This window comes from Cutaneotrichosporon cavernicola (genome assembly GCF_030864355.1).
Source record: "Cutaneotrichosporon cavernicola HIS019 DNA, chromosome: 7b".
NCBI classification, from domain to species: Eukaryota; Fungi; Basidiomycota; class Tremellomycetes; order Trichosporonales; family Trichosporonaceae; genus Cutaneotrichosporon; species Cutaneotrichosporon cavernicola.
In genome coordinates, this window is record NC_083400.1 from 909,308 (window position 1) to 937,217 (window position 27,910).

At 60.7% G+C, this 27,910-nt stretch overlaps 10 protein-coding genes across 10 annotated transcripts; 5 read left to right on the forward strand and 5 right to left on the reverse strand.

Moving 5' to 3' along the window:
* Positions 1 to 69: 69 nt before the first annotated feature.
* Positions 70 to 1,829, reverse strand: CcaverHIS019_0705770 (uncharacterized protein; the record flags this gene model as incomplete). Its single annotated transcript, XM_060604026.1, has 2 exons — positions 70 to 966; positions 1,002 to 1,829. The coding sequence occupies 2 exons, from the start codon at positions 1,827 to 1,829 to the stop codon at positions 70 to 72; spliced, it is 1,725 nt and encodes a 574-aa protein (XP_060460261.1).
* A 1,851-nt stretch (positions 1,830 to 3,680) lies between these two features.
* CcaverHIS019_0705780 (uncharacterized protein) lies at positions 3,681 to 4,766 on the reverse strand (the record flags this gene model as incomplete). The annotated part of the gene is made up of 1 exon (XM_060604027.1): positions 3,681 to 4,766. The coding sequence occupies one exon, from the start codon at positions 4,764 to 4,766 to the stop codon at positions 3,681 to 3,683; it is 1,086 nt and encodes a 361-aa protein (XP_060460262.1).
* A 497-nt stretch (positions 4,767 to 5,263) lies between these two features.
* TAP42 (uncharacterized protein) lies at positions 5,264 to 6,491 on the forward strand (the record flags this gene model as incomplete). Its single annotated transcript, XM_060604028.1, has 3 exons — positions 5,264 to 5,734; positions 5,767 to 6,269; positions 6,317 to 6,491. The coding sequence occupies 3 exons, from the start codon at positions 5,264 to 5,266 to the stop codon at positions 6,489 to 6,491; spliced, it is 1,149 nt and encodes a 382-aa protein (XP_060460263.1).
* A 1,091-nt stretch (positions 6,492 to 7,582) lies between these two features.
* On the forward strand, positions 7,583 to 10,539 carry CcaverHIS019_0705800 (uncharacterized protein; the record flags this gene model as incomplete). Its single annotated transcript, XM_060604029.1, has 5 exons — positions 7,583 to 7,738; positions 7,843 to 7,912; positions 7,971 to 8,115; positions 8,149 to 9,029; positions 9,062 to 10,539. The coding sequence occupies 5 exons, from the start codon at positions 7,583 to 7,585 to the stop codon at positions 10,537 to 10,539; spliced, it is 2,730 nt and encodes a 909-aa protein (XP_060460264.1).
* A 511-nt stretch (positions 10,540 to 11,050) lies between these two features.
* CcaverHIS019_0705810 (uncharacterized protein) lies at positions 11,051 to 16,749 on the reverse strand (the record flags this gene model as incomplete). The annotated part of the gene is made up of 4 exons (XM_060604030.1): positions 11,051 to 14,595; positions 14,628 to 16,202; positions 16,493 to 16,516; positions 16,551 to 16,749. The coding sequence occupies 4 exons, from the start codon at positions 16,747 to 16,749 to the stop codon at positions 11,051 to 11,053; spliced, it is 5,343 nt and encodes a 1,780-aa protein (XP_060460265.1).
* A 358-nt stretch (positions 16,750 to 17,107) lies between these two features.
* On the reverse strand, positions 17,108 to 18,390 carry CcaverHIS019_0705820 (uncharacterized protein; the record flags this gene model as incomplete). The annotated part of the gene is made up of 7 exons (XM_060604031.1): positions 17,108 to 17,304; positions 17,344 to 17,447; positions 17,481 to 17,728; positions 17,761 to 17,950; positions 17,986 to 18,111; positions 18,157 to 18,354; positions 18,386 to 18,390. The coding sequence occupies 7 exons, from the start codon at positions 18,388 to 18,390 to the stop codon at positions 17,108 to 17,110; spliced, it is 1,068 nt and encodes a 355-aa protein (XP_060460266.1).
* Positions 18,391 to 18,687: 297 nt separating this feature from the next.
* On the forward strand, positions 18,688 to 19,858 carry CcaverHIS019_0705830 (uncharacterized protein; the record flags this gene model as incomplete). The annotated part of the gene is made up of 4 exons (XM_060604032.1): positions 18,688 to 19,092; positions 19,231 to 19,463; positions 19,588 to 19,711; positions 19,763 to 19,858. 4 exons carry the CDS (start codon positions 18,688 to 18,690, stop codon positions 19,856 to 19,858), a joined length of 858 nt encoding a protein of 285 aa, XP_060460267.1.
* A 404-nt stretch (positions 19,859 to 20,262) lies between these two features.
* CcaverHIS019_0705840 (uncharacterized protein) lies at positions 20,263 to 21,204 on the forward strand (the record flags this gene model as incomplete). Its single annotated transcript, XM_060604034.1, has 4 exons — positions 20,263 to 20,540; positions 20,640 to 20,842; positions 20,880 to 20,938; positions 20,971 to 21,204. The coding sequence occupies 4 exons, from the start codon at positions 20,263 to 20,265 to the stop codon at positions 21,202 to 21,204; spliced, it is 774 nt and encodes a 257-aa protein (XP_060460268.1).
* Positions 21,205 to 21,362: 158 nt separating this feature from the next.
* Positions 21,363 to 24,428, reverse strand: SNT2 (uncharacterized protein; the record flags this gene model as incomplete). The annotated part of the gene is made up of 8 exons (XM_060604035.1): positions 21,363 to 21,917; positions 22,003 to 23,105; positions 23,139 to 23,213; positions 23,247 to 23,419; positions 23,452 to 24,071; positions 24,104 to 24,237; positions 24,270 to 24,308; positions 24,341 to 24,428. 8 exons carry the CDS (start codon positions 24,426 to 24,428, stop codon positions 21,363 to 21,365), a joined length of 2,787 nt encoding a protein of 928 aa, XP_060460269.1.
* A 1,476-nt stretch (positions 24,429 to 25,904) lies between these two features.
* Positions 25,905 to 27,169, forward strand: ETF1 (uncharacterized protein; the record flags this gene model as incomplete). Its single annotated transcript, XM_060604036.1, has 6 exons — positions 25,905 to 26,069; positions 26,105 to 26,166; positions 26,242 to 26,306; positions 26,339 to 26,656; positions 26,712 to 27,058; positions 27,095 to 27,169. 6 exons carry the CDS (start codon positions 25,905 to 25,907, stop codon positions 27,167 to 27,169), a joined length of 1,032 nt encoding a protein of 343 aa, XP_060460270.1.
* Between the last annotated feature and the right edge of the window lie 741 nt (positions 27,170 to 27,910).

Here is a 27,910-nt window from a genome sequence, read left to right on the forward strand (position 1 = left end):
ACTGAATGCTCTGCGCTCTTGCCATTACGGCATTCTTCGCGCTCACCTGACTGCTCACTTACTCACGTCCTACTCAAGAGGGCGGACCATGAGGGGCATCTGGCTCCCGACGTTCTCCTCGCCGACGACCCATGGGAGCATGATGATAAAGTTCTTTGCCGTGATGGTAGGCGAACTCGGCAGCATTTCGAATTGGAAGTGGCGGAGGAGGACGAAGAGGATAGCCTTGATCTCGGCGAGGGCGAAGCGGTACCCGATGCAGTTGCGGTTACCGCCATTGAAGCTGGTGATGTTGCCCCAAGTACCCGGAGCCTTGCGCGCCGGAATGCCGGGACGGTCAAAGCGGTCGGGGTTGAACTTGTCGGCATCGGGACCCCAGATGTCCTTGTTGTGGTTGACCTGCATGTACCCTGTGATGATCATGTCGCCCTTCTTCATGGGTACCGAGTCGATCATGTTGCCGTCGCGACCCTTGACTGGTGTGTGGAGAGGAAGCATGACGTCCTGGGTGCACAAACGCATACTCTCGGGGACGGGTGGGTCAAGACGGAGAGATTCGTGGATCACATTCTCGAGGTAGGGAAGGGTGTTGAGTTGCTCGAGGGAGGGCTCGTCGGTGGCAAGAGTCTCGAGTTCCTCGCGCAGACGCTGCTGGACGTCGAGGTGCATTGCCAGACGGTAGAGCGTCCAAGTGAGCGAGTTGGAGGTCGTCTCGGACCCAGCGAGGATGAAGGTGGATACCTGGTATGCCATCTCGGTGTCGTCGAGGCGGTCGCGCGGGAGCAAGTCCTTGGCCATGTTGGCCTTGAGCATGAGAGAGAGGAGGTCCTTGCCGACAAAGGTGCCCTTGGACAAGTCGTCCTTGTGCAGGGTCTCCATCTCGCGGCGCTTCCTGGCGATGCACTCGCGTCCGACACCAGAAGTACCGATACGCGCGAGGTCGGCGAGTTTGTTACGCTTGGACGGCTACGATTAGTCAAGCCGGAGGAGGTGATACTCACAATAATGTCAAGGGCCGGGACCATCTGCTGGAGAACACCGAACAGGGTGAGGCGCTGAAGCTCGGACATGGCGTTACGGAAGGTGGTGACGATGTGGTTACCCTCGCGGAGGCAGCCAAAGTCGTAGTCAAAGCCCGCGAGGCCAATGACGTCGAAGGTCGTGTTGATGAGGTATTTGTTCATGTTAACCTTGCGTGCGCCGGTGACGACATCCTCGGGACGCGGAGCGGCAGTCTCGGGGTCGTTGTACTCGGGGTCGGCACAGGCCTCCATGAGTTTGTCGCGCAGCTCGTAAGCCTTGGTGAACATGTGGGGTACCATCTCGCGGATTGCGTCGGGGTGGAAAGCGGGGTTAAGGACACGACGTTGGCGGCGGTGGGTGTCGAAATTGACATTGAGCAAACCGTGGCCAAGGAGGCGAGTGATCATGCGCGTCTGTGCGGGCGGCTTGATGAAGTGGTCGGCGTGCTGCATGATGAAAGCCATGGCAGTGGTGTCGGCCGTAACGATGAGGTTGTCGCCGAGGAGGAGCTTTGCGCGCACGGTCGGGCCGTACTCGTTGAACCAGGACTGCATTACACGACCAGTAGGGTGGGATTGAACCTTGGGGAAATCGCCAAAGAGGAAATGGCTGCTGGCAGGACCGGGGAGGTTGCGGTAATGCAGCACACGCTCGCGGTAGGGGTAGCGGTAGATCATGATGGCGGTGAGGGCGAGAGCTGCTGCGATGGAGTAGATTGCCCAGCGTGGCGCGTCGGCCAGCGCGGAGAGTAGCCCGTCCATCTGAAGTGTGCGCAGCGCGGCGGGGGGAACTAAAGTGTCGGACATGCTATGGATCTTGAAAGGATGGGTGGACGAGTAGGAAGAATGAGCCTCGCCAGGCTTTTATGAGAACAGCACAGTGCCACTTGTCACTCACAGCACGAGGTGCTCTGACGATCATGAGCTCTGACGACTGTTCTCGTACTCATTCTCTAGCCTGACCTGGCGTCTCTAGCTCTCCAACGTCTGACGATGCCTACAAGCTTGTGACGAGATCCTTCCCGCGCCAGCTCCACCCTCACGACCACCCACCCCTGCCCCCTGCATCCACCTCCGTCCCGCATCTCTCACCATTATACAGCCACACCGAGTCCCTCCCAGTCTCCCACAACCCCTCGCAGCCTTCCACTCCCTTCGTCGTGGTTGGTCCCAGGATGATCATGGCCAAAGCGGCAGTATGGCGTGGTAGGTATCGCACGACTCGGGCCGTACCTTTTCCAGCAGCATCCTCGCCCACGATAGCTGTTGCGCAATCGTCCGCAAACGCCGCATCCCAATATCCTGTAAGCCAGGGCAACAAGCATACTTTGTGGTACAAGAATTCCGTGTTTCGTTTCACCTCGTACGACGCCGATCGCGTACTGCCAGCCTTCACATTCGCGCGCGGCAAAGAAAGACTAACTCATATCTCCAAATACCCAAAGACGCAAAGGTGCAAAGGTGCAAAGGGCAAAGGTGCAAAGGTGCAAAGGTGCAAAGGTGCAAAGGTGCAAATCCTATGTAAATGCATTGTCGCGTAATCCAGGACAGGAGGGCGGGAACGAGTTCCGCTGGATTCGGCGCGGGGTCCTGAGCGCATTCGATAGAGAATTGCACGAGGCACGCTGGGTCAACGTCACACTCACGACGTTGCTATGGGAACACGACGAGATTCCCGCAGATGGAACGTAAGCGTGAGCGTGTGCACATACCTGGTTGGAGGTTGGAATGTCGCCCATCTCATAAGTAGTTCACCACGCCGAGCCGACGCCGACGCCCTAGTCCAAGTATATAGAACATGGAATATGGAATACAGAATACAGAAGCTTCCATACCCGGATTCTTCAGCCTAGTGCTATGGAATACGGCATCCTGCGCTCCTTGCTCCTTGGATGGAGAGAGAGATGGTGAGACATTGCGAAACGTAAGGAAACGAAACGAAATGCCAAACACGCAATGATGTCAGCGGATTGGATTCAGCGGGTAGGGAATGGCCACCACACAATCCGTTTCCGCATACTGTACCCCTTTCCAAACCCGTTCCTTCGGACCATCGACCCATCGAATTGTCAAGATGTGGGCTGGATCACCTTACGTATATGCAGGGGCGGCTATTTCTGGCTGAGGGATGGATATGGAGTCAGCAATGCAATGGCGATGGCAAATGGGGCTGAACCGGACATGCCTGCCGAACACGTGGGCTCTGCGTACTGTAAATCGTGCGCAATCTGCGACGCGTTTCAACCTGCGTTTCAACCTGCGTTTCACCAGCGTAGCCGCTGTGCCATGTATGGGAACGGGATATTCATGGCCAGCGGATCGGGTTTGTAGCTGATTCCGCGTCGCGAAAGTGGCTGCTACATGTCCCGCAACGACGATCACAGATTCCCGAGCCGTCCTCACTGATAATCTTGGCCGTGCCGTGACCGCACGTGCCGAATGCTCCGTGCACATCTCATCTCATGTCATACACTGCATAGCCGGCCACACTTGTGTACTGTACATTGTTACTTTCTCCAGATCTGCTACTCTACACTGACGTACCCGAGTCGTCGGCCATCGTCGTGCGGGGGCCGCTACGACCAACTGGACCCAGTCAGGTCACCTCGATCGTCTCGTGCATCCAGTGTTAGACTCGACGCCTCTTGCTGCCGGCCACTACCGCTGCCACTGGCCGACCTGGTACTGCCCCGACCACACACTGCGGCGTCTCTTGGACTCGATCGATGCTCCGGCGGCAGCAGTGAACGTGATCTCGCCCTGTGCGTCGGGGTCGCGCAGACGCTTGCCCATGTACGTGACTGTGCACGTGGAGAAGGCGCGCTCGTGCGCGCGCGACGAGACCGCGAGCAGATCAGCGTGTTCCTTTGCGGCCTGGGCGCAGGACGCGTGGTACCGCTCCTCGGCGGCGCGGAGCTGACCGCGCTTGGTGGCGTATGCCTGCGCCGTGTTCGGCTGTTCAGCACCCTCCTTCTGTTCACCATCCTCATCCTGCCCATCGCCTCCCGCACCATTTACATCCATCTCTGCCCCGCCCTCGCTCTGACGGCGGTAGCGGGCATGGACCGCGTCGTGGGCCCTCTCGAGTTGGACTTTGGCGTCGTCCTCTGCGCCGGCACGCTGGTCCCCAGCCGCAGCCTCCATGTGTACCCGGCGCGCAGTTGCAGTGTCTTCGGAAATGACGCGTTCCTCTCCGGCCGTGGACAGGCGGAGGTCTGGTTTTTTCGCCGTGCCCAGACTAGAGCGCCGTCCCTTAGCCCGTTTGTGGCGCGCAGCCGCCTCAGCGCGTACCCAACGTGCTCGCCGCGCCCCGTCAGCCGCAAGCCACTCGAGTTGGGCGAGTGCCACGTCCCGCCGCCAACCTTTCGCGTCCCCGTTTAGAACCTCCATCGCGGCGTCGACGGCTGACGATACGACCGAACTGCCAGCCACATAAGCTTGAAGTGGGTCTGCAGTTAAGGTTGCATCGGTGTACGCCGTCATAATCGAGGCCGAGTCGCAGATCGTGTCGGCATCGTCGTCGGGTACCGAGTGGCGCCTTAGCGGTCGGCGGGTTGAGAAGGTGGGCACGTCGAACGACTCGTCAAAGTCGTCGTGCTCCTCATACTCTTCATTGTGAGCGTGGGAGTCTGGCGGCCGCGCTAGTTGTTCGTCAACTACGCCGGTGGAGGATGCGCCGGTGGAGGAGAATGAGGCGCGCGAGAGACGGCGTAGCGGATGCGGAGTGGATGATGCGTTGCCCATCGCTTCAGTTCTGGTTGCGATGGGATGATCAGAGGCGACGTCGCCCCGAGATCAGAGCGTGGGAGCTGGTCTGATGATAGCCGAAGTGGGATGGAGACCGAGTGTGTAGTTGACTCCGGGGTGAGATAATGGTAAGGCGAGCCGTGTGATGTCGTGAGGAACCGTGTCGAGATGTGGTGGTGAGTGATGAGATGGATGGTTTAGTGAGAGATGGGAGGCTGTGTAGAGTGGGCTGTGGAGTGAGTCAGTGAGTGTGGCGTGGCGTGGGCAGTCTCACCGCCTTACCCAGATACCCTCTTGATGTCATCTCCGGTCTACCTCCACCTCCACTACATGAACCTCCCACCTGAACGCTTATCAATCCTCCTCAACAATAATAAGACCGATTAAAGAAAATATACTGCCGCTATTCAAAGTCATGACGCAACTTGAACCACACTCATTCCCATTCCAAACCCTGTTGTTGACACAACATCACCACCACCACCACCACTGAGATGAGCGAAACAAACCTCCCTCTCCCCCAGTTCTACGCCCGCGCACTGCGCAACCTCCTCCCCGTTCTGGATGGCACCCTCCCCCCACTCGAGGAGAGCACGCACGCGCAGCTCCAGCACGCCGTCGAGGACCTGTACCTTGTCGGGCGCATGCTCTCCTCGCTCAGCGTGTTCAGCGACAACGAGCGCCTCGACGAGGTCGGCGATAAGGAGCTGGCTTTCATGACGGTTGGCTGGGCCCTCGGTGAGGCCGAGACGCGACAGGGTTTCGGAGGCCCCGAGCCACGTAAGGCGGCGCTCGAGCGCAGCGACACGGCCTTCAACTCGTTCCTCTCCATTCTCGATACATACAAGATCGTCGCCGAGGGTGAAGGGGGAGGTGCGCGCGCCCTTCCCGCTGACCCCGGACAGCGGCGTGAGGCCAAGATCGCGGCGCATAGACGTTCGAAAGAGTTGAGAGAGAAGATTAGCGTACGTTCCCTTCCAAACTATGCTGATAATAGTCGGCGTTGCCAGGCCAGCCTGACGCCGGGTCCAACCCCGTCGCCTTCATCCTCGCTCTCCTGCCGTCGGATAAGCCGTCCTCTACCTCGGTGAATGACGAGGAGCCGGACGTGCGCGAACCCACCATCCTCCTCCTCCGCCTGCTCGCCGACTTGGCCGTCAGCAGCGTGGGGAACAACGCGATGGAACTCCAGATCCTCGCTCTCGCTCCACCCGAGCCGACGCAGGGACCGTTGGAGGACCCCCGCGCACGACGCACCGAGGAGACGGACAGCACGTGGCGTCTCGACCGTGCACCAGGCCAGTACAAGCCGCGCGAGCTGATCTCTGGCGGTGGGCGTGTGCTGCGCCCCTTCACGATCTTGCCGAGCACAAGCGCGATGAGTGACCGCGAGAGGTTGCGCTCGGACGTGTTCCGCTCGAGTCACAGGCTGCCGACCATGACGATTGACGAGTATCTCGCCGAAGAGGACAGGCGGGGGAACATTATCCGCGGTGGAGGGTGAGTCGGTCGCCGCGTGTCAGTGGAGAATGCCAGCTAACAGACAGACAAGCGAGCTATGACGCGCCGACCGAGTCAGAGTTGCTCGAGCTCGAGATGGAGAATGACGGGACTGCTGGCGCCGAGGAGGCTGCCGAGAAGAAACGGCTCAAGGACGAGAACTGGGCCCAGTTCACCGACGACAACAAGAAGGGCGCAGGGAACACGATGAACAGAGGATAGGCGATATGTTGAGATGTGTAGACGTATGCATTGGATGCTGTCGCAGCGCAAGGGCGTTGCGATCAGCCCAGATTACCTATTCCCGCGTTGCGTCTCTTGTCGCGTCATATTGGGCGGTGGCTGGTGTCTGGTATCATCGATCAACAACAAGTCCGACGATACCGAGAGCTCGATGAAACCCGACCCGTATACCGCCCCCCTGCACAAGCTGCACCCTGTTGGACCGACCAGCCCCGCCTAATAAAACCAGACTGGCAAGCTGGCAAGCTGGCAAGTACATCGTACCATCCTCCGTAAAGTTGTCTCACCCTATGGTCACTGTGATCCTGCGGCCGCGGTTGAACGGACATGCTGCCACCGTAAGCTACCCCAGCTAGACTCTAGTCCTCTAGTCCTCTCACCAGACTGAATTGCGCGTGAAACTATCCCAGTGTGCCTGTCGCGCGCCCTGCTGCTAGGAACAGCTAGAACAGCTCACTCAGCGACCCGGGGCAGTACAGCCGCTCTCACCCTCACCGTCACCGCTCGCCCCCGCCCCCGCCACCGCCACCGCCACCGCCATCCACACTTCTCCAACAGGCAGCACGTTTGCATGCATTAGATGGATGCATGGATAAGGCTGTGTTTATGTGGGAAGGTTGAGTGGCACAGGTTGACGAGCATGTTCTGGCGGTGGAGAGAGGAGGGATCGGGGGCCGAAGGAAAGGTAAGTCCTCTGGTCTTATGCCTGCTTATTCAAGTCCAAAGTCTATATCATCATCAATTATCAGGTTATAGTATTCCCTCATTCTCCTCTCCCCCTCCGCCTTCCTCCCTCCGCCCTCAACCCCTCAACCGGAATCACCTATTACATTACAACAGTATCACTCTCCCTCCTTCCCTCCAACCTCACCTCCAACCTCCAACCTCCAACCTCCGACCTCCTCACTCTCCACAGTATCTATACACTCACACATTCTCAACCATCCCCCACTCCACCCTCATCCTCGTCGTCCACCCTCCATCCACTTCCACACCCATATTGTCACGACTGTTGCCTGGAGCCTCAAGACCGCTTGCTTTGTCATCAATTTCGCGCGGCCCACCTCGCCATGAATCAGAACGGCCAGTACTCCCAACCTGTCGCGGGCGTCGGCAAGTGGCCTAAAGACAAGGACCAACCCATACATGGCCCAGTTAAGGCCGCCTGCCTAAGCTGTCGCAAGAAGAAGGCCAAGTGTGACGGAGGCAAGCCCTCCTGCCTTCAAGTACGTGCATTTCAACTTCACCGTCATTCCGCTCCCGCACAGCCCGACTTGCCCCCTCTCCTTCTTCCTCGCTCAGCTGGTCGCGACTCGCTCGCTAACTTCAGTGCCAGCAAAAACAGCTCGAATGCATCTACGTCAGGTCGAGGCGCGGCGGTGCGCGCAAGAAGCGCAACCGTGAGTTCCCACAGCTATCCGAGCCGGCCACCCCTGACCTGAGGCATGCTGACTCCAGCGGCTGCGCCATCTGCCCTTTCCGAGTTCCTGAAAAAGCTGGACAGCCTCATTGGCGTACCGCAGTATGATCTGAGGCACGCCGAACCGCAACCGGGTGACGACCCGTCCAACGTGGTGCGCATGTTCACTGATCGTGACGAGATGTAAGTTTGCCCCGATTTCGGCGCTGACAACAGCTTCCGATGCTACTACAATGAGGTGCACCCGTTCCTCGCGGTCATGCCGCCGCGACACTACCTCGTGGACGTGATGCCGACGCTGCTGCCCGACTCGCCGTTCCTGTTGGCTGCGCAGACGGTCATGACGCTCGCGCCGCACCCAATGGACCTGGACCCGCGCTCGCCGCGCTCAAAGCGCCTGCGCTCGTCTGCGTCGGCGGCATTGGGCCGCAAGACGATGGAGGCAGTTCATCGCGCAATGGCGTTGGGGCCCGAGGGCGGCATCGAGGCCATTCAAGCGCTCACGATCCTCGCAGTGTGGGAATGGGGGAGCACAAACAACGCAAGTGCGGCCATGGACCTCTTCCGCCAGGCCGTGCAGATCGCCGTCTCGATGGGGATCCACGACATGGACGCCGGCGGCACAGGCTTCTCTCTCGAAGGCATCGACTGGCGCCGCGACATGAAGCGCCGCACCTGGTGGATCCTGTACGTTTACCAACTCACGTCGGGACTTGTGTCAGGCCTGCAGCCGCCGCTCGGCCCCGACGACCCCAGCATCAAGGTCGACTTCCCCGTCTGCTCCGACAAGGACCGCACGTGGAGCACCTGGATCAACTGTATCCGCCAGTGCTTCCGCGTCGTCAACATGATCAATGTGCTTGCAATGGATGGCGCACCGGCTGAGGGCGGTATGAAGGGGTGGGGATCGGCTCACGACGCGCCCGAGATCTCGCCGGAACAGCAGGAGCTCAAGCGGCTGCAGATGGTTGCCATTGACCGCCAGATCATGGAGCTCATGAAGCAGACGGAGAAGATGTCCGTTGTGGAGCAGGTGCCTGGCGGCGAGGAGGACGTTGTGCGTAATCAGCAGATTGCGACCCGGTTTGGCCTTGCTGGTGAGTTGGTTCGCCTGAGGCGCTGACAGCAGTCATCCACATCCACCAGCACCGCATGACGGCGTTCCCTGAGGTGTCGCTGTTCTCCAAGCGCATCTGCGGCCTGAAGGGGTCGAGTGACGACGAGGAGAGCGAGGAGGACGAGTTTGTCGGTACGGCGACGCCGCAAAGCATTCCGCCAAGCGCGAGCTATTCACAGACGATGTCTACCCCGGCGCAGCAGCCGATGATGGACATGCCGACGATGCCCGGTGGCTGGCCGTTCGGGGGCCTCGACACGTTCGGCATGGGCAACTCAATGATGCCCGGCCATGGCCTCGACGGGAGCTTCAGCGACAGCGACGTGTACCAGGTCGACCAGTTGATGGCGAGCCTCGGTACGCAGGGTCAACCGCCACAACAACAGCAGTTTAGTCAGCAAGCGTACCAGCCGCCCATCTCGCAGCCGCATTCGAATGGCAACGGTACGATGGCCAACCCGACGAGCTCGCCCGGCAACATGAACCAGGAAAACGCTACGGCCCTCAACGGCCAGAACACCAACATTGCCTCGCCAAGCGTCGGTGGCGTCGACTTGCAGTCGCCAAGTTATACGCAGTCGCCTCAGATGCCGAATGCCAACGCGCCGGTCGCGCCGTTGAACCCCGCCCTCGCCAACAACTGGCACTATAACCTGCAGAACGACTCGATCGTGGACGACATGTGGCAGCCGGAGAACTTCCCGACTTACCTCCCAACGCCCTGGTTCGCGCAGCAGGGCGGCGCTCAGTCGCTGATCAACACGATCAACCCCGATGCGGACCCGACACCCTTCCCCGCTCTCGAGGGCTCGAACAACAACGCGGGCCTGCAGGACCTCACGCAGCTCAACGTGCGCGGCTCGTACCAGAGCAATCTCCAAACCGCGGTTTTGGAGGCTGCAGCTCCCGCTCTGCCGGCAGTGGCACCGGCCGGTGTGCCGCAACAGCCCGTCGCGCCTCCGAGCGTGTCTGGCAGCATGCTCAGTAGCAACGCGAGCAAGAAGCACAAGGCGTGGGGTGTCGACGAAAACGGCGACCTCGCTCCAACGGACGACGTCAAGGCAGCCCAAGCGCTTGAAGTGTTCCCGCCTGGCATCAGCCTCGCCCGCTGCGCGACGGCCGCTCACACGATTGTGCGTCTCGAAATATTGCACCGCAGTGCGGCGCTGGCCCTCGACGGCTCGCCCAAGTGGATCCCCTTCTGCTCATGTGGCCTTATTGCGGGCGCGTACGCATTCCTCCTCCTTGTGCTGGCAGTACAAGCCGAGAACACGTTTGGGACGTACTCTGAGGCGCGCTCTGAGGAGGTTGAGAGCCTGCTCACAAACGTCAAGATCATTCTCGGCGGCCTCGAGGCCTACGGCACCATGTGGGAGGGCATCGACATGATGGCGCGCGAAGTACGCGCAGCCGTCGAGGCGGCGACGCAGCTCCCTCTCGAGGTGCAGAGCCAGATGAGTGGGCGGTCGAGCATGAGTCCGGGGGCGTAGCGAAAGCGAGCCGCGCCAGCGGTGAGCCATCCGAGTCACCCCTCAGAGTTATCCCCTGCACCACCTAGTGTACCGTCTGTGCTATGTACCAGCTATTCCAAAATGTATCTCATCTGTCCTTGGTGCGTCGCGGCGTCGCGGCGGTGCGGTATCACTGCGTCATCTTGGCTCTTGCGGCTACATGCCCGTGGACTTGACTGTGCCGTGAGCGGCTACAGATCCTTTCTCCCCCCACAGCACTGTTCGCTGAATGTATATGTACAGCGCCGTGAGAAGTGGCTAACTTCCTGTGCTTTCCATGGTGACGATTTCCGTTAGTTGCGACTTTCCGCTTCCCGTAATGCTGTTCAGAGCAGACTCTGAACTGCGCTGTCAACGCCAAAGAGTAAACACGTCTTCCACAGCGCAATCCATCCACGCAATGTATACTAGACACACACGCCAAAAAGACAGATGCGTATATATTCCTACACCTACATATACACCTAGACCTACAGTATCACAGTATCACTTACTCGCCACTCCCCATGACGAACAAGACGTCTGACGGACGCACAAACATGGCGCGGGGCCGTTCCGGTCCGCCGTCCGTGATGGAGAACGGGCTGGCCGAGCGCATCAGGCCCAGTCCCAGCTTGTTCTGATTCTGGTTTGGAGTGCGGCGCAATTCGTCAGCAATCATGGCGATACGGCGTAGTCGGTCGCCCTTGTCATTGTCGCCTGGAACATCGGGGGGCGGGGTGAAGTGGAAATACCTGATGCCGTCAATGGCACCGGTTGGTAGAGTGTCCATGCCCAACTCGCGGTCTTGGATCTCGAGGCCGACCCAGGCACCAGAGCGGGAGGCGAGCGTGCCGAGGTATTTTACGTTGGCGCGGAAACGGCGCCGGCCGCGGGTTACAATGGCTGGGATACCAATGTGTAGATGGACGCCGAGACCAGAGTAGGGCTCGCAGCCGTCTTCTTCCTCAGGGGTTGGAGGGGGTGGGAGGGGGGTTGGGGCCGCTGCTTTCTTGGGGGGGTCAAAAGCGTGGGCGGGGTGCCAGCCGGAATTGAGGGAGCGGAGGGAGCCGGATTCGCTGGCGACGCGGGAGATGACGCTCATGGGAGACGACGAGTAGGATGAGCGTGGGGAGCGGGCGTTGGCGGAGAGGTAGCGGGGTGGCGAAGGGGGTGAGGCTCCAGGCGCGCGAAGGGTGGGGATTGGCAGTGGAGCGCGCGTGGTAGGCGGAGAGCGGAGGTGGGCAGGACGCAGTTGGTCCGTCGACGCGGGGGAGCGTAGATGCTCAGAGACGGGGCGGAGCTGGTCCGCAGATACGGGTGAGCGGAGAGCTGGCGCCGGCGCGAGCGAGGTGTGCGACGGTTGGGGTCTTTGCGACGCAGATGAATGCGAGGCCACTGAGGCCTGCGACGTCAGAGAAGCCTGTGACGACGCGGTTGGCGTGCGCGTTCGGCTTGGTGGGAACGGCGAGGCCGGCGTGGGTGTCTTGGCCTCGCGCTCAGAGTCTCTGTTGAGCATGAGTGGCGGTTCTGTGTCTCGGCCTCGCTCTCTCGGCGTCGGTGTGCCGTTAGGCGACGGCGCGTGGGTTGACGCCGGAGGTGTCGTGCGCTCTGCCGCGTCTGCGGCCATCTCGGCCTCGTCCACCAAAGTGTCAACAGGCTGGTCCACCAGTGCGCCGTTAGACTGTTCTGCCGACCGCTCGACATTCCCGTTGACAGATCCGTCGTGCTCGTCCTCTGTGCGCTCGGAAGCGGTATTCTTGGAGGCGACAGACTCTTGCGAAACCACAGACCGCACAGCAGACGCCACGGACTCCTGGTACGTGCTGTCCCGGTCCGACTCAGCGTACGCGCTGTCCTTGTTCGACGCCGTCTCGTCGTACGCGCTATTCTCGTACACACTCTCCGAGTCGCTCGGCGCCTCCTCGACGACCTGCGGGATGGCCAGCTCCTCCGCCAGCTCATCCTCATTCTCCTCAGGCACGCTGACCTCGACAACGACTTCGGCGGTGCTCCGCCGCCGTACACTCTCGGGGATCGGCGGGACGGGTGGGACCTTGTCCGCATTGCGCTCGCGCTCGCGCTCAAAGGTCAGCTCGTTGTCCTCGTCTAACACGAGGATCGGCTCGGTCGCGTCGCTCACGCGCGGCGTGATCGCCTCGGGTGGCCCTTCCGTGCTCCCGCTTAATGAGCGAAGGCTCGGCCGTTGGCGCGGCGCGCGCTGGCCCGCGACGCCGGCGACGGTTGGCGGAAGAGGCGTTGCACGCTTCCATGGCGTGTGGGAGGAGGAGGTGCGGGGACGAGGCGGAGGCGTTGCTTGCGTGTTCAGCGAGGTGGCACGGGTGCGTGGGGTCGTCGTGGTGAGGCGCGAAGACGAGGCGCTCGGTGTCACCGTCTTGGTTGAGGTGGTGGGCGTTCGCGGGACGGTAGACGCGCGGGCGCCGAGTGATGAGGTCGACGCGAGCGACTTGGTCGACGCCGAGGTCCTGAGCGCGGGCGGTCTCGAGGCGGTGATGGAAGCTGCCTTGCTGGGTGCAATGGAGGCGGCCTTGGCTGGCGTACTGGACGAAGCTTTTGCGGTACTTGGGCCGGCTTTCGCTGCAGTGCTGGGGGTGGGCCGGACAGCCGGCGTCGCCCTAGCTGCCGCAGTCGGCTTGGCCGCAACCTTGGGCACGGGCGTCGCCTTGCTCGAGCTCACAGTGGTCCGCATCGAGCCAGTCGACGCGCGGGCCTTGGCCGCTGTGCTCGCGGATGACATTGTCGACGTGCGACTAGCCACGGTACCGACACTCGGCGCGAGGGAGGACATGCTGGGTGCACGGGAGCGGGTACTCGCCGCTGACAATGTGCGCTGCCTCGACGCAGCCGCAGCGGCAGCCGTTCCAGGACCGGTGCTGGTGGTCGCAGTCGATAGTGTCCGCGTCCGCGTTGGCGGGGTAGGTTTGGGCTCGGGAGCGCGACTAGCTGTCGACACCGTACGTTTCCGCACCGCTGGAGGCTTGGTTTCCGAAGGCGCCGTTGTCGAGAGGTCACGAGTCCGCGTCGCGAGGGTTGATGTGAGCTTTGAGGACTCAGCACGTGCCGCTGAGACGGTGCGTGCTCTCGCAGTCACGTCCGGCGCCTTGGACGCCGTGGAGACGGTCCGTTGGCGAGTCACTGCCGTGTCGCTGAGCCGGCTCGACGACGCAATTGGGCGAGTCGGCTTCGCTGCGTCGCTCACGCGACTCGGCTTGACCTCGGCAGTCGACACGGTCCTCGGGCGCACCGTCGAGGCCGGCTTGGCCGCGCTGCTCTCGCCACGCACGGGTTTGATGCTGTTCGGCTTGGCCGCAGTGGAACTGGCCGTTACAGCTGGCATCCTGGCCTTGGACGTTGACGCAGCGGTCGCGCGTGACGCGGCAGATCGTACGGACGCTGTGGATCGTTGGGTTCGTATACTCTGGACTGGGGATGTGGGAGTGGGTGGTTGGGATGTGGACGAGGGGTTGCGTGAGTGAGAGGCGAGAGATGACGTTCTGGAGGATGAGGGGAGACGGAGTGGAGCAGGCGATTCGGCGCGCACAGCGGGTGATAGCGGGGAGCTGATGGCAGGTGAGGACGGCCTGCTACTAGCAGACCCTTGACGCGTGACGCGACCCACACCCGTAAGGAGCGGGCGTGGAGGGCCGCTCATCACTTGCCCCTGTCGGCTGGGAGTGGGCGAGTTCTGGCCCGAGCGAAGGCCGCGCTTGGACCCCACTGACACAACGGGTGTCCTGCCAGCTGCGGTTGGCGAGCGGGCTTGAGGGCCCGTTGGTGCAGGCCGCTGCGGCGCGCTTGGGGCACGGGATGTCGAGGTAGTGCTGGTGATTGACGCCGAGGATGACAGGCGCAGTCTCCGTAGCCCGTTCGGCTCTGTCGCTGTGTCAGACTGGACCGAGTTGCGAGCAGAGGTCCTCCGGACGCGATCGCCCAGACCTTGTGCTCGTGACGTTGTTCGGGGGAATCCATTGTCGCGCACGCGTGGAAAGGGGACCTGCGGAGTCGCGGCGAGCTCTTTGGCGGGCACCTCAATAGCTGCACGTTAGCTAGTTCTCGAAAGGACCCACCGCTGGCGATCTCTTGAAGGGTTCGCCCCTTGAGCGCCACAAAGCCACCCTCGTTTTGGATCGAAACCCAACGCTTCTTGATATGCTTCAGGACTGCGTCTCGTGCCATCTCAACCTTGTGTCGATTTGCCGAGCGGGTCGGAAGTACAGCCTCGAGTGTTTTCGGGTCGACCTTGCGCAGCAGTGCAGTCACGATCGTCTCGTATACGACTGGAGCCACGGTGAACGTCGGGGATCGGCCGGTCATTTCCACAACTTCGCGCCAGAAGATGTCAAGTACCTCGTCCGCGAAGCCCTTGCCCGAGAAGAGGTCCCAGAGCTCCTTCGACTCGCACACCTGCGGGAAGCTGGAGGCGAGGAACTCGCGCGCGCGTCGCTGGATCGGCTGGACCATGTCGTTGATGGAATCGACCCAGCCGGTCGTGTCTGCGCCACGGGTATGTGTAAAGTGGTCGATGCGGCGGCGGATGTTTGCGATCGCGCGGAATGCGCCGACGACGCTGCTCGGCGTCATGGACGAAAGGACATCTCTGACGAGGTCATCGCGCTCTGCCTTTTCCGCCATCCCAATCTCACGGCCCCACGTCTCGCCCCATCCGCGGAGGATGAAGCGACGCGCACGACGCTGTAACTCGAGCGCACCGACGTCGCTGGCACCGGCGAAGCGCCAAACGCGAGGCACACGACTGAGGCAGCGGCGGCAGTGACACCTGTTGTAGTCGAGACCATCGCAAAAGTCGTGCACGATGCGCGACTCGATCTCCTCGACCAGGCAGTCGAGTTGGAGATATTCGGCTGCGCGGTATATCTGGAAGGCGGTGAGGAGGTCGTACGAGCGGTTGGAGAAGTCGAGGTGTCCAGCGTACATCCACCCGAGACAGAAGTGGAGCGCGGCGGGGGTAAAGGGAGGTGTGGAAAGGTGGACGTCGGCAGTGGAGGGGCGGAAGTCTTCGTTGAGGAACAGGGTGGCGAAGTACGGTGACCGGCTGATGAGCATGAAGCGGTGTGCGGTGAAGATGACCGTTGCTGCAAGCGAGTCGTCTGACGCGCCAGAGCTGTCCGAGTCATACCCATCGCCTTCTGGAGAGGCGAGATGGATCCGGACGTCGCAGTACAGCTTGCTCGTCCACATGTACGTGAGGTCCTGGCCGAGCTTGTCTCGGCGCTCGGACACGTCTCCTCGCCGCCCCAGACTATCGCGAAGAGACGTGTTCGAAGTACCTTCACGCTCGCCGCTGATCCACTCGACGACATCGCCAAACCCCTCGCCCGTGTACAGCCATTCGAGCTGGGCACGGAACAGCTCCGGCGCGTCCTCGTGTCGTAAACGGAGCACGCCGTCGGCGCTCGAGCCCGCAACGCTGACGGTCGGCGCGCGAAGCGTGCCATCGCTCCCTGCCGTGTCGACCGAGAGGGACGACGATGCAGCGCGCCATGGATTGGGAGAGGGGCTTCCGTGAGCAGAGCTTGCGGAGAGGAGGTAGGGTGTTGGGGAGGGTCCGCTTAAGCTTGTGGGCGAGCGCGCGAGCGTGATGCTTTTGGCCCCGGTGATGAAATAGCGGTCTTTGAAAGCTTCTGCGGGCGTTAGCGCGTGACGATCGGCAAGCGGAGAGTGGAGCGAGACGTGCGTCGGGAGTAGGAAGAGTAGGACTGCTCGTCTGGTGGGTTGGGGATGAAGTTTGTGTGATGGCTCAGAGTGTGCAGGTGAACAGAGCGGGTCCAGCTGCTCTTCCTGGGTTCCTTGGGGGATGAACCAAGGAGTGTGCAGAGCGCACGGCATGAAGAGGAACTGTTAGGGAGAGGAATGGAAAGCGAGGCAGGCAACTGTGATGACACGGTGGCAAGGTGATTTCTGGATCACGTACTGGGAGCGCGCACATAGACGATGGCTAGAGTCAGCATGTCTTGTGAATGGCGCCGCACCTTTATGTGCCCACACGCGGTCGCCAATATCCGTCTCCCACGACACATCCGAGAAGCGTTCCCGTGCGTCGTCGAAGAGTGTGCGGAGGTTGCGCGCCCAAAGGTCGATGCTTTGTTGGACGCGGTCGTCGATGGTTGGGAAGGGGTAGGGGGAAGAAGTGGGACTGGGAGTGGGAGGGCCCACCTGTGACCGTGTCATTTGACCGGCACGGGTGGGGATGGGAGAGAGGAGAGTGGGGAGTGGGGAGTGAGGAGTGAGGAGAGATTGCGATGCTAGAGATGTTTAAACAGGTCCAATACTCAACAGAACAGATGGGTGTGGATGGTCATTGCTGGAGTGAGTGGCACGGTTCCTGGGACGCGTGGGGTCAGGGACCCCTTGAGGCTTGGACCCCCCGCCCGTCAGCTTACCCGCCCAAACTAGTTTACCTCAAGTCTACCCCATTCCAACAAACAAATCATTCACTACCCCATTCGAGTGCTCTTCAAACGATACATCTTCTTTGCAGGAAAAAATAAACATAAGAACGAAGGTTTAAGGGATATAGATTTGGATATTAGGCGGCGAGACGCTGGGCAAGCACAAGCGCAAAGAGAACGCCAGCGTTTAGTACACGCAGTGTTGCGTCGCCGCTGAGGTTAAGCGCGTACGTAAGGTTGAACGGGGCGGCGTCGTACAGCACCGCAAGCAGAATCGCGAAACGGAAGATGGCAAACGTGAGCGCGTCGACGGTCGGTGTCGGGGGGTTGGCACCTGGAGTTAGCTAATCTTCTGGGTTGAACCGCTACGCACTCTGGTACCGCGTCGTGACGCCCCGACGGGGGTTAACGCCCTTCTGTGGAACAAAGGACACTATCGTGCTGAGAAAGAGCGGCGGGAGCACCGTTGCGCCGAGCCTGTCGTCAGCGTACAGCATGCTCACAGCTCACCACCACGTAAGGGCAGGCCACACATCCGAACGCTGCCAGAAGTGTGAGTAGCGGGGGACGACAAATGTCCAAGCAAGTGTCGGTGCCCACGAGAAGGCATTCCCGAAAAACGTGCCGAACGATCCGGGTTCTGTGTCCCGCGGAGGGAAAGTGAGCGTGATGTGGTGGAACTTCGTAACGCGATAGTACAAGGCGGCGCCCTCGAGCGCGATCGCCGCGATGAGGAGGTTGTCCGCCTGCGAGAAGATCTGGTGTCAGAGAATCTCTGGAGGATGCTTACGTCGCGCGCATTGCGCCAGTGTTCCTCCGTGTGGTGCACGACCGGGCGAATTACGCGGGCAACCTCGTCGGCACCGTCGCGGAGGCGGGCGACGATATTACGCGTGTCCGTCTCGACGAGAGCAAGAGCATCGTCAGCGACCTCGCGGAACGCCTCGGTAGTGTCCTGCGCGACCGAGCGGAAGACTTTCCTGCAATCAGCATCGGTGAACTGCTCAGAACTCACGCAGGAGAGTCCGGAAGGGGCACGCTCGCGGCCTCGGTGAGGTGGTCCACGACCTTGGCGAGGGAGCGGCGAGTTCGGGGCGTCTTCTCGGGGGCGGGTGAGTCGCTGTCGTCGTTCGCCTCGACACTGTTGTTAGCAAGACTAAAGGTGGGTGGAGGGTGGGTGGCTCACTGGCTCCGGCGGGTGCGGCGGTACAGCCCCTCAAACTGAGGGTGGGTGCGATACTTTTCCGCGTCGGTGTCAAGACGAGTCTGAATATCCTCCCTCAGAGTGACCATGTTCTTGGATGCGGCATCGTCGACGCCGAGCGCCTCGGCAATCTCGACAAGATCAGCCTTGCGCTTCCCTATGAGGGAGCCGGAGAAGGTACTGGGGTCAGGAGCGCGACGGGGGGCCTCACGACATGGCTCGTGGACGAGGAGCCGTGCAGGGGTTGTGTGGGAGCCGAAACAGTGACAAGTGGGGTGGATGGAAGTGGATGGATGGATAAAGGAACAAAAGTGAGCGATGGAGAGGAAGGTGGAGGTGGGGGTTGTTTGTTTACACCATTAACGTGATCATCACCTTGTTGTTTTACACGTGGATGGCACGTGACTTCCACGTAACCTCCACTTGGTTCGAAACGTGTTCTGGTTCCATGTTGGGCTTCCCAGACATTACATTCTCTCCATCTCATCTCAGCTCACCTCAGCTCAGCTCGTCATGGCAGACCACGTCCACGGTCCCAATTGCAACCACGGTCCCGGCCACTCGCACGGCCCCGGCCACAGCCACGGTCCCGGGCCGATGGGCATGGGCGGCCCGATGCAGGTGCAGGCCGACCCGGCGATGCAGCTGCTTCTCGACAGCCTGCCGACGCGCACCATGCCCTTTGCGATTGTGGACGTTGCGATTCCCAACACCAATCCTCCACAGGTGCAGAACATGGTCGTGTGCGCCGAGCACAAGCAGCCCGTGTGCGATGTGTGCGACGTCAACTATACCCCGCTCAACTACATGCACCAGTTCATGAAGAATGCGCCGCCCGAGGCTGTGCCGCCTCCGCCAAACGTCCAGCCACCGCCGCAGCGTGCGGAGCAGATCAAGCAGGTCAAGGAGGCGGGCAACGTGAGTGTCGCGGCGCCGAGCGCAGCGAAGGGGGGTGAGGAGCAACCAACCTGCAAATCACCTGTTGTGGAACAGTCATAATTTGCCTGCTGCCGACGGGAGGTCGTGGGAACTCTTGGCGACTCGCGTTAACACCAGACCGCATTCAAGGCTGGTAACATCCCCGTTGCGATCAACAACTACTCGAGAAGCGCGGACATGGCGCTCTCCCGTCCGCCATGGGAAGTCGCTGCGATCTCGCGCGACGAGACGGCCATTGCGCTATGCAACCGTTCCGCGGCGTTTGCGGCGACCGGCGCATGGGCCAATGCGCTTGCGGACGCGGACGCGGTGATCAGCCTCAAGCGGCCCTGGGCCAAGGGGCATTTCCGGTGAGTGTGCCCTGGCGCGAACAGCTGCTACATTCAAATCGCAACTGCCATTCAACCCTGGTTATGAGCTCAGCGACGTACACCCCGCTACTCGGCCCACTCTGCCACGTTCCACTGACACCAGCCGTGCGCGCGCGCTCGTCGGCCTGGGACGCTTCGAGGAGGCTCACGACGCCATTGTCGACGGTCTCCAGTTCGAGCCGGACGAGAAGGACCTGAACGGCTACCTGATCGAGGTGGATGAGCTGGTGCGTAAGCGTGACGCGGGAGAGGATTTCGATGACCCGAGCGACGAAAAGTTCTCCCCGCTCGGTCCGGCCAGCGGAGCACAGTCGCCGAGCAAGAGCGGAGCCGCGACTCCTAAGGAAGAAGAGGAGAGCGGTGAGAAGGCATAGACACATTGACAGATTCCCGATGGGCGATAAGCGATAGCGTAGGATACCCATGCATGGCGCATACCCAATGCGATGACGAACGATGCGACGCATGGACCAAGGCGGGAGGGCGGAGGCGCTATGACCGCCAGTTGCCAGGGCGTTGCCACGCTTCAAGTCGTCAGTTGTGTGATCTGTGATCTGGGAGCTGGGAACTGGGAGCTGAGAGCTGAGAGTTGAGAGAGAAGCATGCGCCACCTCGCACGCTCTCGCACTCTGGCACATTGATACACACTTCTTCTCACTCAGACTTCTCACCCCAACGTCTATCCACGTCACTTCTTCTTCCTTCCTTCACAACACATAAACCCTCACATCCACACTTTCCACACTTTCCTTCTCCTTCCTTCCTCTTTCCAGAAACAATGTCGACCACCACCCCTGCGCCCACCAAGCAGACGCCACTGCAGCGCGCCCGCGCTGCTGGAGCGAACCATGCTGCCCGCGCAACCGCCCATCTCAACGTCGCAAAGAGCCACATTGACAATATCAAGAGTCACCCGCAGACGCAGCGTGCGGTCGTGGCGGCCAACGAGCAGGTCGAGAGACTTCGCGCTGTGCTTGGACGGAGCGAGAGTGTCGTGGCGGCTGAGAAGGCTACGGGGATCGAGCGTGTGCGGCTTGTCGTTGGCGCGGTTGTTGCGTAAGTCCAAGTCCAAGTTCAAGTCCTTTGGCCGTGTTTCCACTCTGCCCTCAAACAACCCCTCATTGCCCAGCCCCGGTCCCAGCTGACTCTCCCCAGCTTTGTCCTCCTCGTCCCACTCAACCTCTTTGACATGGCCGCTTCCACCACCAGAGCCCTCACCCTCATCTTCCCAGCGTACAAGGCCATAGTCGCTCTGGAGCGTGCCAGTAACACGGACAATCTTCTCGCCTACTTTATTATCTTAGGTTACTTCCAGGTGCTTGAGAGTCTGCTTCTGCCTATTCTCGTGTCGCAGATTCGTAAGTCGAATACACGTACAGTCGGACTAAACTTTAGCCCGCTACTATACCGTCAAGGTCGCGTTCATGTTCTATCTCGCGCACCCACGTCTCAATGTGAGTACCCCTCCCAGCATTGCTGACCCAAGGGCGCGACCAAGATCTACAACCTCCTCTTTAGCCGCAAGCTCGTCACGCCGCCCCTGTCGCCCAGGGCGACCAGCCCGAACGGCGCCGACCCGCTCACCCCCATGTCGCCTACGCGTGCCGCTGGCGTGCCCATCCCTCTGAGCCCCACCTCTCCCTCTCAGCGGGAGGACGTGTTCACCTCCCCTCTCCCTGGGTTCACGCGCATCCCCCGCTCCGTCGATGGGCGCCAGTAGTGCCTCAGGCCTACCAATCGGCGCATAGCTTTGAATGAATCGCAGCTGTGGCTATATAGAACAACAAAAGTCGCCTTCCTGTAGTATATATTCGATGATAAGACTACGATCACATGCATACAACAGCTCTGTGTAACCTGTGCTACGGTACGACTGGGTCAGGCCAGTACGACAAGCCCATTAACGCCAACGGTGGGCTTGGTATCCATCTCGTCCGCCTTGCGCTTCAACGGTCGTCCAGCCGCAAACCAGCAGAGATGGCACAACCCGTCGTGCCAGCGCGGAGACGCGTCAATCCCGCAACTCCCACACACACGCAGATTCTCCTTACTCTCCTTACCCTCCTTACCCTCCTCGTCCTTCACCTGATCCATCACCTGATCCATGCGCTGCGCTTTGCGAAGCAGAGCAAATCCGCCCTTGACCCCCTTGTAAGTCGCAGCGTAGATGCTGAGCGCGGTCTCGCCGTCGTCCATGTCAAAGGGGTCGTAGATGCTCCGTCCCTCGAGAGAATGGGAACGGCACCAGATACCTGGTGCCATGATGCCCGCGTCTTCCTTGAAGCGCGCGATGGTCGCGCCCTTGCTCTTGGCCAGCGTCATTTCCAGGCCGACCCGGTGGCCCGCGGCCCAAGCACACGAGACGTGGTAGCGTGCGCCGCAGTCGGTACAGGGGAGCTTGGCACCGTCGGGTTGGTTGCAGAGGGTACATGTCTGGTGTCAGCAAGTGTCAACAAGCACGTTTGCGGGCTCTGCGCTGCTGGCAGTGCTTAGATCCGCCTCGCGCTCGCCTACTCACCCCCTCCCACTTCTCCTGGGGGATAGTACTGATCCCCTCGACGGCCTTGAACGCCCCCGTATCCGCGTACTGCACCTCGGCATGCCAGGCCGAACACAAGGCATGTGTCCACCGACACCCTTCGGTCGGCTTCATGGCCGATAACACGTCAAAGTCGTACACAATCTTCTTCTTCCGCGTGAGCGCTGCCACCACCGACATGTCCGCCGGGCAGAGCACACATCGGGGCTCGAGGTTGACTTCCTCTTCGCGCGCGTTGGCGCACAGTTCGCACTCCCATCCGTCCGCTACACGTCCTTCGCCGCGCACCCCGTAGCACGAAGCGTGGCAGCGGAAAGTACACGTCTTGCAACGGAGGAGGCTCTTGTCGCTCTTCTTGCAGAGAGCGCATGGCGGCGCCTTGGGAGCTGCAGGCGCGGGCGTAGATGTGGCCGACCCAGTGTCCTTGCGGCGGCGCACGTCCTTCTTCTCGGGGCGCTTGGCGTCTTCGCTCTTAACAAACGAGATGACGCCGTACTTGCGATAGTTGGAGCCGCAGGGCTCGCACATTGCGTTCCCTTGTACTGTGCGCGGACACTTCCACCACACGTTCGAGGTGCGCGTGCCGCAGGCGGCACAGGCCATGCGGTTGGCGCTGGTAAACGCCGCGTTGTACAGCGATCCCTCGTCCTCGCTGACCTCACTGTCGGCGCGCGAGCGGATCTTGCCGAGACTCGGTGGGCCGAGCGTCTTCGAGTGGTTCCTCCCGTGGCTGCCGTGCACCTTGCGGTGCTGGCGGATGAGGTCGTTCTCAGTCTTGAGACGCTTGTTTCGCCATTTGAAGGTGTAGCGCACAACCTCGGCGGGGCGTTTGTGTACCGCCTTGGAGATGGCGTGCGCTTCGAGCCCGCTGTACCTGCTCAGCTCGGCCTCGAGGATCGCGTCCTCGGCCGCTGTCCATATGAGGGGGTTGCCAAAGTCCTCGAGCTTCAGCATCTTCATGTACTTGAGGCCCTCTTCGGCTCCCTTGTCGTGATACGCGACGACGCCCTTGTTGAGGCGGTTGATGTCGTATGGCGGGACGGGGAGGTTGAGGCGGGCAACGTCGTCCATAAACGGTCCGACTGAGGTTAGCTCCATCAGCTGCGGTTGCTCACGCCCTGGGTCTGGCTCTGAGAGCACGGTCAGCGTCGTCGTATGCGCATTCTCGTCAGGGTCGAAACCCCGCTCCGCTTATGTCAGTGACTCTCTCCCAGTCAGCTCACGAGTCTCGAGCGACGGGCCCAACGCCCGTAAGCTGCCCTGCTTTGCTGCTTCTGCGGCCTGCTGCTCCTCCCATGTGAGGACGTTGGCTGTGTACCTTGGCCCGACTCTCGTCACCGCACGAGGGAAGGTGAGGTCCTCCTCGCTCAGCGTGTCCTCGGCCCGAGTATGCAAGCTGCCGTCAGCGAGTCCCAACTCCCAGCTCACCCAAAGTACCGCCACGACCACCCGCGGAACTGGACATCGGGCGTGTCGCTGATCGCCGCGCGCTCCTTCTTGCCGGGCTTGACACGGGGCGGCGCGCTTCCTCCGTTGGTCACGAAGCGGTATTTTTCGCTCTCGACGTCCATGCGCCGCTGGATCGTGCACCCGAGACACGCCCACGAGTAACCCTTGGCTGGCTTGGCGCTCAGCGGTGGTGTTAAGCACGCCATGTGAAAGTAGCAACGGCACAGCTCGCAGCGCACCGTATGCTGCGCGGCGGCCCACTTGTCGCAGATCTTGCAGGAATGGTAGTCGTCCATAAGGTCGGCGACCATCTCCTTCTCGGTGAGGAGGTACTCGTAGCGCTCAAGCAACACCTTCTTCACCTCGGGTGGGATGTTGTTCACGCTCGCGGTGCGAAGTACCTCATACTCGCGCTTGATGTATGGGTCGAAGAACTTGCTAAAGTAGAAGTGATCTGGGGTGTTGCGCCAGCGTACAAGGTCGTCGATCTTCTCCTTGTGTCGAACGTAGCACTTGCCGCGGATGACAGAGACGGGTTCGACGAGCGTATGGATGGCGGCCAGTAGCTGGCGGAAGTCACTGACGGGTCGTCCCGAGATCTGCGTCAGTTCTTCCTTCAAAGCGAGCTCACATCGCCAGGGCGGTAGTAGATGCTCAATCTGACGTGCAGTTCGTTCTTGGCGACGTGCCGCGAGTTGGTGCCCCTTTTGTGCGCGTTTCCAGCCGACACGAACTCGAGGATGCGTGCGATAATGTATGGCGTGCCTGCTGTCAGCTTGGTTGGAATGATAGACTACCATCGCGGTCCGACCATGGCATGGAGACGTAAACGTGGTCTGGATGTCAGTTATGCATGTGATGAGCGCACCGTTGATGTGGACCACCTCGCCGTTGGCCGCCTTGGCCGACAGCACGGTGAAGCCCTGCTGGGCCATGTCGGATGCGCGCGACGGCATCGCGGGGCAGGTGGTGGTTGGAAGATGGAGGAGTTTTGAGTTGGAGGAGTTGAGTTGAATGCGAAGGTAATGTAATGAAGGGTGGCGGGATGAGCGCCGTCTTAAGCCTCAAGTCTGAAGGATCGAGACGGTAAGTTGGCAAGTTTGTGATTGCGTAGCCCGTGATCTCTCTCCTTTGGTTTGAGCCCGTCGACTAACGGCTTCAAGTGCGAGTGGATGATGGCAAGAATGGGATCATGGACACTTGAGTAACTGCTAAGAGGTGACTACAGTATCAAGTTTCAGTCACCAACACGCCCAGTTGGCGCTCGACTCGACCATGAATTAAGGCCTACAATGGAGTTATGGAGAGAACGGCTAAAGGGGTCTCTCGCTCTGCTTTGTGAAATGATGCATGCGCTATGTACAATCTACGTTGCCGGTCTAAGTCTTGGTTGGCGGCTACGGAATGATGATGGTGGAGGTGGACATGAGTCATGGTCCGTATCACCCAGTGACCTCTGCGCGTGTTGTGCGGGGTGGACCATTACATCTTACAGGACTGCAGAAGGCTGCATACCCTACTCTGCGCTCCAGTCGCCTCCGCGCTGCGCTCCACATGTCCAGGCGCACGCGGGCAGATCCCCATGCTAGTGGACGAGCCAGTAGACGAGCCACTGTTAAGCCGCCAGTGGTTCAGCATCACATGCACATGTGTTGATCACAATGAGCTCCTCGCCTCAAGTCAGCAGCATCGCCAGCTCGCTGCATCACAAGCTCATCCCCAGCGCAATCATTCGCCATAGCCTGCTGCGCGCAGGCTCAGGGGGAAACACTTATCGCGCGGAGTCTGGTGCCGAACGCCGAGACAGGTTGAGAGGTCCGCGATCTCCTGCCAAGCTGATCCGAGCAGGCCGCCGACACGTCACGTTTCCGCGCTCGTCTGCGACGCCTTCCTGTCTTCCATGCTCATGCTCGTGCTCGTCCTCGCCATCCGTCGGCGCTGGTTGATGCGATGAGGAAGGCTTAGACCGCGCAGAGTGAATGAGAGAACAGTAATATGCCACAGCACGTGGTTGTCAAGTAATGCCGAGATGGGTCTCGGGGGTTAAGGTGGCGCTATGAGGAGGGGGGAGGGGTTGGAGGAAGGTGGAGGAAGGTGGATGGGGTTGCCGAGCGTGGGATGGGGTGTTTTAGGCGAGGGATGCTTTGGGTGGAGAAGCGGGATCAAATTCCAATACCAGTTAGCTTGAGCTGAGCCCCGGCCGATAGTAAATCAAAGTAACCCGGTAAAGTACCTAGAGCCGGAGAATGATGAAACTAAAGGTTAAGGACTCTAAAGCAGACACCTCGCTCGCCAGCTAATCCCCAACCGAAAGCCGAGGTATCGCGACCCGTGGCCCTACACCTAGTCGTACCTTCTTCTACTCGATACATATCCATTCTCTTGTCTCCTTTCTCTGTCTGCCTGCCTGTCTACCCGTCTTCCCCATCACAATGCTCGCCCGTAACGTCCTCCGCACCGCCCGCGCCGCTCGCTTCTCCACCGCGCCTGCGCCTGGCCGCTTTGCCTCGTCCCTCGTCTTCCTCGAGCAGAAGGGCGGCAAGCTCAACGACCAGGCCCTCGTTGCCGTTACCGCCGCCCAGGCTGTCGGCGGTGACGTGAGTTGCGCATACAGGATAGGGACTGATACCAGGTCTCGGGCATCGTCATCGGCTCGGCGAGCGACGTCGCCAAGGCCGTCGAGGAGGCCAAGGGGTGAGTTGAAGAACGACTTCGGAACTTCGGCAAAAGCTCGGAGATGAGATCCGAGATTCCATCGCTGACACGCAGCATCGCCGGTCTCTCCAAGATCTACTCGTCGGCTTCGGACGCTTACGCTAACGGCCTCGCTGAGAGTGAGCTTTGTGTTTGTGCATGCTGACCGCAGACGTCGCGCCCCTCCTCGCCCAGGTGATCCCCGGCAAGTCGGTTTCGCACCTCTTCGGCGCGCACACCGCTGCGGCCAAGAACATCTTCCCCCGCCTTGCTGGTATGCTTGAGGTCTCGCAGATCTCGGACATTACTGCCGTCAAGGGCGAGGACACCTTCCAGCGCCCCATCTACGCTGGTAACGCCATCCTCACCCTCAAGTCGTCGGACAAGGACAAGTACAAGGTTATCACCGTCCGTGGCACCGCCTTTGACAAGGCCGCCAAGGAGGGTGGCTCGGCTGCCGTTGAGGAGGTCGCTGCCGTTGACGCGTCGTGTAAGTTGGGGCTCGGCTGCGGAAGTGGACAAACGGAATCACTAGCTGACCTCAGCGCCCACCAAGTTCGTCAGCGAGGAGATTGTCGTCTCGTCTCGCCCCGACCTCTCGTCGGCCGCCAAGGTCATCTCGGGTGGCCGCGCGCTCAAGTCGCAGGAGAACTTTGAGAAGGTCCTCGACCCCCTTGCCGACGCTCTCGGTGCCGCTGTCGGTGCGTCGCGTGCCGCCGTTGACGCCGGCTACGCCGACAACTCGCTCCAGGTCGGCCAGACCGGCAAGGTTGTTGCTCCCGAGCTCTACATTGCCATCGGTATCTCGGGTGCCATCCAGCACCTTGCGGGCATGAAGGACTCGAAGCTCATTGTTGCCATCAACAAGGACGCTGACGCTCCTATCTTCCAGGTGAGTTTGCAGAGGCTAATGAAAGCTGACATCCAGATTGCCGACATTGGTCTCGTTGCCGACCTCTTCGAGGCCGTGCCCGAGCTCGTTAAGGAGCTCGGCAACCAGTAAAAGTGTCACAGCATAGGACACGGTAGGCGTGCATTGAATGCATTGAGGTAGCAGTCTTGCGGCTTGCGACGGGCGTGCTAGGGGCGTGTTGAGGTGGTGACGTTGCTGACGAGATTAAGCTGACCAGTGATCAAGTGGAGATGGTACGGTTAGATGCGGAGGCGATGCGGAGACGGTGGGCGGGACAACCCGAGGTTGTACGGGAAGCCGTCGAGCTGCTCGTGCTCTCGCGATTCGTCGTAACAGTTCTGGGACACGTAGCGCTGGGAAGCGTTGCACCCACGCAGCCTGCGTCTCCTGAAACGCGCGTATGGCGGTTTCCCGTAGCTCGTGAGGTGTTGTGCTCAACCTACCGCTGTCGCCCAAGCCCGAACTGCGACGCAAGGCGATCTTGGATGAGATGAATACAACCCGCGACAGGGCGTCCAAGCCTCCCCCCCCCCCCCCCCCCCCCCCGTCCTCTTCAAGGGCACGTCGGCGCGACATGTGGACGGTGCTGGCGTAGAGGCGTTGCGTCGCATTAGTCAAGACGTGTTGGCTCTATACTCCGCCACATCTGAACTCAGCACACGGCCGACTGGACTTTAAAAGAAGGCGGGGTGGGCTGGAGGCTGTTGGTTCAAGCGCGGTTGTGGTGCTCGCCACATTGCCCTACTTGTCCCCTTTGTATCTTGGGCTGGTTATATGCATTAGTTGGGTGATTCGCGCTGTTTCAGGTCATCCATGTTCGCAACGCAACAA